This window comes from Cryptomeria japonica, chromosome 2 (genome assembly GCF_030272615.1).
Source record: "Cryptomeria japonica chromosome 2, Sugi_1.0, whole genome shotgun sequence".
In the NCBI taxonomy this organism is placed as follows: Eukaryota; Viridiplantae; Streptophyta; class Pinopsida; order Cupressales; family Cupressaceae; genus Cryptomeria; species Cryptomeria japonica.
Genome location: NC_081406.1, coordinates 130,958,910 through 130,970,703, shown reverse-complemented (window position 1 = coordinate 130,970,703; position 11,794 = coordinate 130,958,910). Strand labels below are relative to the sequence as shown.

The 11,794-nt window shown below is 32.7% G+C and overlaps 1 protein-coding gene across 1 annotated transcript; it reads right to left on the bottom strand.

The window, feature by feature from the left end:
• Positions 1–2,604: 2,604 nt before the first annotated feature.
• On the bottom strand, positions 2,605–3,021 carry LOC131053500 (proline-rich receptor-like protein kinase PERK3). The gene has a single exon (XM_057988118.2). The coding sequence runs from the start codon at positions 3,019–3,021 to the stop codon at positions 2,605–2,607; it is 417 nt and encodes a 138-aa protein (XP_057844101.2).
• Positions 3,022–11,794: the final 8,773 nt, after the last annotated feature.

The window sequence follows — 11,794 nt, the reverse complement described above, 5'->3', positions numbered from 1 at the left end:
ATCTAATTATAGTTTCATGAGAATTAGATAACCATTATATTCATAAAATTATAAGTTTTTGTATTTTCAAAATAAAATATGATGAGTGGATTGTTGTCTTAATTATTGATCCCTTTTTGCAATAATGTTCTAGTGATTGTCAATAGAAGAAAAAACTTATTTTTTTTATATATTGATGAAGCAATTGCATTACATACAAATCATTATATTTATTTTTTATCAAATATTGATTCATTATTATATCTAAATAGAATACATTTCCACTTAGTCATGGACATTTTTGTTATATGCAAAGTCAAATCATGTTCCATATTATAAACATTATTTGATTACATGGTAGTAGTCCTTCTTGTTGTTGATTGGAAAACAACAACAAGAAATCCTACAGTACTATAATTAATTACATGGTAGAAATCTTTCTTGACTACTACTATGTAATTAATTATTTTTTGTTTTATAGTATTGTAAGATTCGTTGTTGTTGTTTTCTATTCAAATTTTTTAATTACATGGTAGTAGTCCTTAGATTTTCCCACTTAAACAAATCCATTTTTATTATACTATTTTTAAGTTAGAATCATTTCTATTTTTAGATAGTCAAGTGATTATCACTTTCTACAACAAGTTAAATCTCTTACTTTTTAGCACCATTAATTTTATTTTTTCAAGGATGTTTTCCTTTCAAGAAATTTAAAGTTAGTGTGATTATTTTGAATGTGTAACAATCATTACTTATTATGTTATCTTTTATATACAATATAAGTTCCTAATAAAATGTCCATTTCAAGAAGAATTAAAGAATGATTTATTATTTTACATAGGTCTATATTCTATGAATGTTTAGAAAAAAAATTTAATTAACCTATTTTTAATTTATTTTATTTTCAAATACATCTATTGAGTGGTTCACATGCACATTTAGATAAAAATCTAATGGTGAAGGTTTACTACATATACCCTTTCCCTTATGTTTTTGGCCCACTTTGATTACAATATCGTAAATATAATAACTAGATACAAGTAGTCTATCATTTATTAAATTTAACTTATGAAATCCCCCCCAATCCCATTATCATTCATCTCTAGAAATTTAATTTAGGTATATAGATATCACTTTAATCACCAAACATTAGATGTGTAGGTGAATTCTTGAACTAGATCACTTACAAATATAAACCCCAATCTTTTAATATTCAAATTTCAAATTTACACATCATTGCATTCTCAATAACCATTATGGTCAAATCTACCACATACTTGTATTAATTTGTATGTTTAATATTGTTGTATTTAAAGATATTCACTCAAATCCATTTTTGAGATAATAAATGACAACTTGAGATCTTATTGTTAAGCACGTAAAGTTTAATTTACAAAAGAAAATAAAAAAGATTATAGCAACATTATCAAAACCTATATTCATCCATTGCACCTTCGATTCTAGTTCACCATTATTGAATCTATTGCTATGGGTTTGACTAAATAGAACTTAAACCTCTCAAATTAATTGATTGCCCAAAAGTGTTTGTAAACATCACCAATTCTTAAACAACAATTTAGATATCAAAATTCAAGGCAAGCAAATTCTAACAATCCATCCATAGTAGCCTCAAATTCACAAGTTCACACAACAATTTAAATAACATTCAAGTAGGTAAATTGCAATTTAAAGAAATGTAAATCTATAAATTCTAAATTATTTGTGTAAAATACCCTTAAATTACATCATCTTGATAAATAATTTACTTTCAAATAAAACCTATACCAAATTGAACGCTTTGAACATAACGACAAACGCAATTGAAAAAATGAAATAGAAAAAGAAATATTATTTAACTATATATACAACCTTCACGCAATTGTACATAAATCATTCTACAATTTAATAATTTTAATTTAAATATTATATTTAAATATATTAGAATATTCTAATTTTTTTTATACAAACATTTAGTACACTAACCTTATGTAGATGGTGAATTCACTAGTGAAACAAAATAACAAACCTATTAGGAAGTGAATTGTATGAGCTCAATGACCGAAGCCAGCCTAGGTGTTGTAATGTCGTCGGAGATTCTCTCCAGAATTTTAACGACCTCATTCATTGTCGGGCGATTTTCAGGTCTGGTCGAAGTGCAAGCCAATCCCAGCTGCACCATACTAGCCATTTCTCGCTCACTCTCTTCTGCCGCGCCTTCAACCATATGAAAGTGAGTAGCGATCACTTCAAATGGTGTGCCATCCACGGATGTCCTCAGTGCCCACTCTGGAAGCGTGTTTTCCTCCCTGAACATCTCCGATGTTGGATTCTTGCCTGATATCATCTCTAAAATCACAACTCCGTAGCTGTACACGTCCCCTCTCGCTGTCAATCTCCCACTTAATGCATACTCTGAACAAAATTTTAAAAAGAAGGGGTCTTAGAAAAATACATTGAAACAAGTTGTAGGTATAATTTTCTTTCGGATCATCACCATAAAGAGGATCTTTCTGATATCCCCGTGATCATCAGAAAGAGAGACTCACCTGGTGGCATGTAACCGATGGATCCTTGCAAATTGGACGTGCTAAATCCGCGACTCATGTCATCATAGTTCAGGATTCTTTAAATCCCGAAATCGGCGATCCCGGGCTCGAAGTCCATGCCCAGCAAGATGTTAGACGGTTTTAAGTCGCAGTGTAAAATTGGCTGCGGACATTCATGATGAAGGTACTTCAATCCCTCAGCCACGCCACGTGCAATTCTCAAACACACGCTCCAGCTCAGTGTCTTTTCTTGAATATGTTCTGCCAAGGTTCGATTCGGCATCATCTCCATAACCAAAGCCATGGCCCTTGGAGCCCAGCAGTACCCCAACAAACAAACTAAGTTGCGGTGTTTAGTCAGGGCCAGTGCTCGAATTTCAGCAATCAGGATCTCAGTCACTGCGACACTGCCGGCGATTTCGTCTTTGAATCTCTTCACAGCTACAGCTTGTTCCGTGCCGGATATATTTAGCCTCCCGCTATACACCGTCGCCATTCTGCCGGAGCCGATTATGTTTGTATTGCTAAACTCTGAAGTCGCATGGAAAAGCTCGCTGTGATTTAATTTGACTATTTCTCGCACAAGGAATTGTAGACGTCTAAAAATGGTCAATGCTTGCGGAGTCATACTTTAACATTGGCGCATTGCTTTATTTTAGGTTTTTTGCATCGCATTAACATTTCTTCTATGATTCGCACTTAGTCTTTATCATTTGCGAGCATCGAGTCCTTCTTCTGCATTCTTCATTTGTCTCGCTTTTGAATTTGGTCTTGTCGATAATAATCTTCAGTCATGATTTTGGTCGATCTTATCCTGTCGCATCAATGTGCGTGCTCATTTGTCATATTTGGACATCGTCAATCCTAATTAGGGTTTTGTCCTCTTATTAATCTTGTCATCATGAGATCGATTTGTCATCGATCGTTGTCCTCTTTTCAATCTTATCATTTTGCGATCGGTTTGTCATCAATCATTGACATTTTCAATCTTCTCGCTTTGTGATCGATTTGTCATCGATCGTGGTCATTTTCAATCTTGTCATTTTGTGATCGATTTGTCATTGATCGTTGTCATTTTCAATCTTGTCGACTTGCGATCGATTTGTCATCAATCGTTGTTATTTTCAATCTTGTCATCTTGTGATCAATTTGTCATCGATCGTCGTCTTTCTCAATCATGTCAATTTGGATCAATTTGTCATTGTTCCTCGTTAATTGGCACATTTATCAATCAGATCATTTATCAATTCAAAATCATGATCAAATCAACATCAAATCAATCTTACGTCAAGACCTAATTGTCGTCCTTGCATTTCTAATTTATCTTCTAGGGTTTCATGATTTATTCATTTAACCTTGTTTGTCATTTTCTCTCCATTTTTCTCTTTAGGATAAATGATTTATTTATTTATCCTAAGTCTTCTTGTCACAATTAAATGTTTATTTAATTAGCTAATTAATTCCTCCTATTTTTGTAAATTAATTAATGAATGAGAAATTATTAATTAATTTACCTAATTTCATCAATTCCTAATTTTCCTAATTCCTAATTTTTCATCAATTTCTAATTCCTAATTTTATAATTTCTAATTCATCTAATTTTCAATTTTCTCCTAATTTCATGGGAATGACATTTCAATTTGTCATAATTGACAATCAATCAATTTTGACATAGAAATTTGTCATAATTTTGTCATAATTATCAATCAATTAATCTTGCATAGAAAGTGCAAATTTGTCATAATTTGTCATAATTGACATTCTTGATTTGTAATTTCCATTCGAATCTCTTCATGCTAATTTGATCTTTTCTCCAATTTGTCTATAAATTGGATGATTTTCTTCAATCAAGATCCCTAGCTGGTCGAATCAATCACGCTTCGAGTATTCTTGCGCTACAATCTTGTCTACTTGCTTTCACATCATGCTTATGCACTAGTAGGTGAGAGCCACAAACAAAGCTATTTGAAGGAGAAAGAAGGACAATGGAGCCACATGAAGGAGACATCCAAGTCTGCATTTGGTTTGCTTAGTTTTCAATCTTGAATTGATGTCTTGTTTTCATGTCTTTATTGAGTGTTTTTAGGATTGATCATTGCATTTGAGCTTTTGTGATTGAGCTAGATTACTAATACTACTTGCTTTGATGATTTCCAAATTCCTATATTCAGTATTCTTTCATTCTTTTTGAAATCCTTTGTCATTGATGTCAAAGGGGGAGTAGTAAGGAGAAAAATATATGCATAGAGGAGATCACCTACTCAGGGGGAGCACACTTCTTTTTGGATTTCAGTTTTGGGATAATAGTTTTGGATTTTTCTCATGAGTGTTGTCATCAATGCTAAAGGGGGGGATTGTTGGCATTCTACACTCATATGAAATTGGTTGATGTTGGCATTGATGGCAACCAATGGGTATTAGGTCTTTACACATACACCGACAATAGGATCAACACCAATACCATCTACCGACATGGATAGGCACCTTCACCGGCATCCAAATTACATCGACGGTAAAGCATACCGACAGTCAGTCCGACATGGGATAAACTTTTGTTTAAATTGTATTTTGATGTAATTATATTTTGTAAGCCAACTTGATATATTGTGAAGACTCATATATATATGATATCTCATAGGTCATTTTATATATAGAAGGATATAAAAGAGAATGAAGATGGTATGTATGAGAGATAGCGAATATTGTAATTAAGGAAATTATTGTATAAGGTGATTTAGTGGCATTGAATGATTTTGTTAAGGTATCTATCTGAGCTTTAACCAGTATTGAACCAAGAATTGGAGATGCTATTCTGAGTCGTACATTATCTTGGATTTAATTATCCTTATTGTAGTCAGTGAAACTCTTTTGAGCAGTGAGCTCTAGGTTGTTGGCCTTCCTGCATGTGTAGGCCCCTATTGTAAGTAGTATTTATTCGTTGGCCAATGAGTAAATATTGTTGGTCACAAATCCCACCGAGGTTTTTCCCACATCGGGTTTCCTCGTTAAAACACTAATACATTTGGGGTCAAATTACGACGGAGGTTTCTGACGGACAAGGAGCATTGTGTGAAAATTTGATTTTTTTTTTTTTTAAATGCCCGTGTTCATCGGAATTCTAATGACCTTGGGCATTTTATTAGAAAAAAAAAACACAATGCATTTTCATTTTGAAAGTAAACCGAAGCAAGCAGCGACCATCTTGCCTCCCTGCCCCCCCACCAGAGCGATCTCTACACAAGCAAGGTAAGGTTTTATTTGCAATCAAAGGAACTCTTTGTTTTTCAATGAAGGGCAACTAATTTTTTTTCGCAATCAAGGGCAACTGGTTTTTTTTTTGCGAATTAATCCATTTTGTGCATATCCTGCAATCTTAAAATTCCATGAAATGACACCTCTTTGAGGTATTCCGTCATACAGTTCACATGCCGTGTGTATGCTACCCAATTTTGCGATTTTTGTTATTGGAGCATTTGCAACTAATTTCTGACAAAAAACCCCCTTCGATTATGCTTTGATGGATGTCCATACCTTGTTCCAAAGCTCCTATTTTGGCACACGTAGGGGGGATGCTGGCAAACATTGCATTGAGATAAACATGACTGTATTGCATGAGGATTTGAACTCAAAGCATTGGCACTATCACTTATGGCTATATTAGCTTTTTAAGACACTTTCATAGTGCACTTCACCTGTCCTAATAATGGACTATCATGAGATTCTTAAGAATGGAAATACTCCAAACATTCATGCCCTCTATGTTGTCATTGTGGTTTTCAATCATTGCGACTACATGCTTTTCAAGGACCAATTAGTGTTCTTTTTTCATTGTTCTACTGTGCTTCTCAAGCTGCACCAACATAGTTTTATTTAATGGCTTTGTTTTGATAGTGATTTCTCCATGGCTTCCACTGTCTTTTTCTTGGCACATTCAATGCATTGTCATCTATCACTACTATTTATTGTCCTTTTTACCTTTATTGAGGTTGTTCTCATACATGTCATTCACTTTGTCTATGAGTATATCTCAACCAATTCACTATTGTAAGTAGAAATAAAAGATTAGTCTCATCTCTTTTACTATTTTAGACCTTCATAGTAATCTTTGCAATATATCAATTCCTTCCAAGTATATGGAATAATGATCTTCTTTTTATGGAATGTGATGAAGGCTTGAGTGTGTCTTCTTGAACTCACTTATTATCAGCTCCTCTATGATTACCTTAGATCTTTGTGGCTAAGAATTGTTCTTGATGAACTTATGCTCTTTATTGATTTCTTTTACTACCATTATATTATCCTAAAAAAGGCTTGTTCAATGCTCCCTTAGCATGCATGTGCTCTCTTTGTATTGATCTAGGGCTGCTCATTAATGTATCTATGGATTTCCTTTATTCATTATGTTGTGAAAGTCATTTGCAGATTTGGGACTATCATCTTTCATAATTTGATGTCTTTAAGATGTGGGTGCATTGCTTGACAAGAAAAGCTCAAGCATTTGTGAAGTTCAAAGAGTTTAAACCCCTTGTTGAATGGTCATCCAATTGTTCTCTAAATGAAAAATGCTCAAGTAAATGAGAAATTCACTCAAAATGGTCTATCCACAACTAAAAGAAAACAACTCACCACTACATATATGCATCAACAAAACAGTGTTGTATAGAGACCTAATCACACCTTCATGGATATGTAGATCAAGTTCCTACATTTTGGACAAATCCTACATTTTGGACAAAAGCAATTCACACAATAATATATTTGTTGAACACACCCACCACAAAGATTTGGTTATGCAATAATATATTTGTTGTTAACTTTATCATGGAGGATTTGGTTATGCTTGTTACAATCAAGGTTTGACCAAACTAATTCTTCAATATGCAAATGAAGAGTGTGGTTGGTTGGTGATTAATTACTCTTTTTAACACCATTTACAAGATCATATCTAAATCAAGTGTCTCAAGAATTAAGCTACAACTAAGAAGATAGTTTGCCTAAAGCAAATGGGTTTCTTGGGTGGCTATTTATTGTAGATAACTTAGTTCCTTCATGAGAATCAATCAATTTGGAACATGTATAACTCACATTTGTGACATGTCACTAATGCAATTCCTTAGTACTTGTTTGAGTACTATCTCCTCTATTATTTTCTATCCACTTCTGTGTCCTTCTTAGAACAAATAATAGATTAATGAGAACGTGGAAAAGGTGGATTCACCTAAGAGGGAGTGGATTTTCCCAATAATATGTTAGATTCTCCCAAGGATGGATGGACTATACACTTGAAAGGTAGATGATTAAGGATGATGACAAGGTGAATTTTCCTTAGAATGATAGGGTTGATTTTCCTAAGAACAAGTAGATTAATGTAAACTAGAGGATACAAATTTGGACAAAATAATGGAAAGAGACTAAAACTAGATAGATTCACCTAAATGGGAGTGTAGTCATCTAAGGATAGGAAAAATTCACCATTTGCATAAGAAAGATGGATAAGATAAATGATTTATGTGAAATAGATTCACCTAAGAGAAAGTAGATTCACATAAGGATGGGTGGATTTTCCTAAAGATGAAGGGATAAGACTTAACAAAAAGAGGACTTAGGATGATGACAAGGAGGATTCATTTAAGGATATGGCATATTCACCTAAGGGATAGTGTATTCTCTCAAGAATATGGAAAAATTATTGATTGGTGGAATGACATACTAGATCAAGGAATGATACAAGGGTAGATTCACCTAAATATAGGGTAAATTCAGCTAAAAGGGTACCCATGAGATTGTGGTACTGAGTACCTATCTATGGATGGTGTATTTGGATACAAGTATGATGAATCCATGCTTGTGTATGATGAAACAAAGTCCAGATCTCTATTATTTGAGACACCATTTTATTAGCATATCCAATTAGGGTAATTGATGGGTTTAATTATGGATCATGTTGTCTATTTCCATGCACTATTGAACTAATTTGGATGTACTGTGATTATTTTAATTTTGAAGTTATAAATAAATTATGTTTGTACCTTAGAAAGGGTAACTCCAATTGATGTTTGGGCAGTTTATTTGAAAACTTATGGTGATTATTGCCCTATGTTATGTAATGGAGTTATTTTTACACTAAGTAATTAACTAGAAAAATGGATTTGTATTGTTGTACAAGTATGATGAAACCATGCTTGTGTGTTTACATGTTTGTGCATCCTATTGAGAGCCAACCTCACTATTGAGGAACTTAATAAATGTGGTGTTAAGTAGAAGAATGGAAAACTCAAGAAGCTATGGTGACATATTGTGGCATTAGTAGGGATTATCTCTATTGACCACACCTTTCAAAGATAGTATCCCCTAGTTCTCCTCATAGAATGGACCATTGGATGGCTCAGAGTGGTATCCTATCCTACATTTATCTTGATGGCATTGTCGATAGTTGGTATGTGGTTCTTGGTACGGGTTTCCTCTTACCCTATTATCTTATCTATATCTTTGTTCCAACATGTGGAGATTGATTTTTGTCATGCTATGATGATTTTCATGTTTGCATGTGTTTTGACATTACGCAAATAGATATGATGTCACACCATAGTTATGTTTTGATATAGTGTAGGTGATGGTTACATGTTACAAATCCTAACATATCATGGCAATACACCTCATAGAGAAGACACACCTAGGGCCACATTGCACATAGCAATGTGCCTCACAAAGAAGACATGCATAGGGCACATGCCACATAGCAATGTGTCTTATGGAAAAATGCGCATGCATGTCACACACCAAAGCTATATGTATACATCATGAGACACAGTCATATGTTATCAAACACAACCTATTGTATCTAACATGAGTTCCTCTCTACATTTGTGCAAATCTTCCAGCACTAATAGCCACTAAGAAGGAATAATATAAAATACATCTTCAAATATTTGTGTGTGTGTGGGGAATTGTGTCTTAGTTGAAATGATCTTCATACCAATCCTTGTATGACTTCCTGATTGCTTGGAATGCATCTTCTTTTTGTGCTCCATTGCATGGGCATAATTATTAGGGGTATGTATCCTACTAGTGTCACATTCTTCGTACAACTACGGTATCTATTGTTTACACTGCTTTGAATCACTCTCTTCCTAGAGGTCTCAAAGGGTAATAAGATTATGTGCGAGCAACCTCGACAGTCTTCGAGGATGGAGAGCTTCCCTTCAAATGTACAATTTACGGATACGTCCCACAACAAGCCATGTCCTATGTTAGTTTGTCTTCTATCGTGTATTCATTTTCTAAGGTTTTAGTTACTTCCGATTCTTCCATGGGTCGGCCCATTACATTGCCATATTTCCTGTCTAAGTATTCCCAAGATTCGTATCAGCAAGGATGCCAAATGTTTACAGCCTAACTCTATCAATTACCAAAGTAAATGTAATTATAATTGTAGAGCAATTATGCATTTACAACAATATACAAAAGATATGCCATTATTGTTCTTTATTACTCAATGACATACAGTGATTACAATTTTCATATGTCAGTCTATTGGTTGGTTGTGAATTTTTTACTATGAACTAGATTTCTCAAGTATTTCTTAAGCTAAAAGGTGCACATAAGGTGATAAAATGACTATTGTTAAAGATAAGTTGTTCCCCTTTTTAAAATTTAATCATTATTCAATTAATTTTTTCAAGTAATTTAATTCTAATAGTTTAACACATTACTTTTGTAAATCAGTTATAGTCATATTGATTTCTCTCTAACAAAATAAAAAAAAATCTCTTTTCACTAAGATATGAATAATATTTATTTTAATATATGCATTTTAAAAATATTACAAAAACATGATAAACACAAATTTTAAAAGATAACTTATATGCAATGCAACAAAGTAAAAATAGACACATATAAGAAAACTACTCGATAAACTTATTCACAACATACAAACTACAAAATCATCAAGAATTCAAATTCAAATTATACGAAAAATCCATTCACTTACTAATTATTGAAAATATTGATAGAGGATAGTTTTATTCCTTTCAACTACCAAGAAATTTTTTGTCCCATTGCTCATAAAACTCTTCATTTTTAGCATTAATTTTAAATCTCTATTTCATGAGAAAGCAAAATAGTACTACCTATATATTAATATAGTAATAAGCATCATCCACATTATATGATAAGTAGCCTAATTTACCTAGAAGTATAACAATTGTGTTTCTTGTGGCCTTCAAAATTTATGTCAAGACAATTTTATGGGGGTTCTAAGAAGAGTTCAAATCATCTATCATACTCTAAGTAGAGTTTTTTTATATCCATTTTGTATAGTTTTGTATTTTTCTATGCAGTTCTCTTGATAAAAATAAATAATCCATTGTTGCCTACTCCAACCTATATATTATGCATCTTTTATTAAATGATAGATTCTATCTCATAATAAATAATTTGTCCTTGATTTATGTTTCACTTTTCTTATATTTTATGTACTAATATATTGATTTATAGGAAGTTTGTCTTTTCCTATAAAGTTTGTGTTAAAATTCAATTGTGAATGTTATTCCTTCTTTAAAAAATCATAAAATTAAAACCCACGAATGCCAATAATTATGCAAACATGTTGTAACTTGGGTTGTGCATAGCTAGTTTGCATCATTGATCTCATTATGTAAGCTTCAACAAGTGTAAGTCATCTAATTTCTACTCTATCGCCTCATTTTCATGTTTTACGTTAATTTTAGGCTTAGTTTTATCCCATTTTCCTTTGTAATAGTATTAAAGTAGGTGGTGTACTAGAAGAACTCACCTTCTCTAGAGACTTACTCCAATTTATAGGTAACTAACTTGAAATTAAGAGGGAAAGAAAAAAAAACTTTACGTTCTCCAATGGATATTTTTTTTATATTTAAATTTAGGCAAATAAGAATTACAAATAAAGATTAGAAAAATGAATCAGTGACGTAATATCAGCTACAACAACAACATCAACCAAAACCACTATTGTAATAACAACTACATGAACAACATTGAAATCAACAAGCTATAAGAACTGCTACAACAAACAAGAACATAGATTGGAAAAAATTTACAACCTGTCAATTTCTATCTGCTTCCTTAATCAGTTGCTCAAGTTCCTCTCATCCTACACAAGGCTTACAACAAAACAAAATGAGTGTTCCTTCACATATAATTTGCATCCCAAAGATTTTTGCATATGAAAACAAAAGAATTAGGCTCCATAATGACCACAAAAAAGTTGGTCCACATGCTCACATTTTTGC

What these genes read in the sequence shown, in the direction of transcription:
- LOC131053500 (XM_057988118.2), bottom strand. Translation starts at nt 3,021, where the DNA reads ATGGCGACGGTGTATAGCGGGAGGCTAAATATATCCGGCACGGAACAA.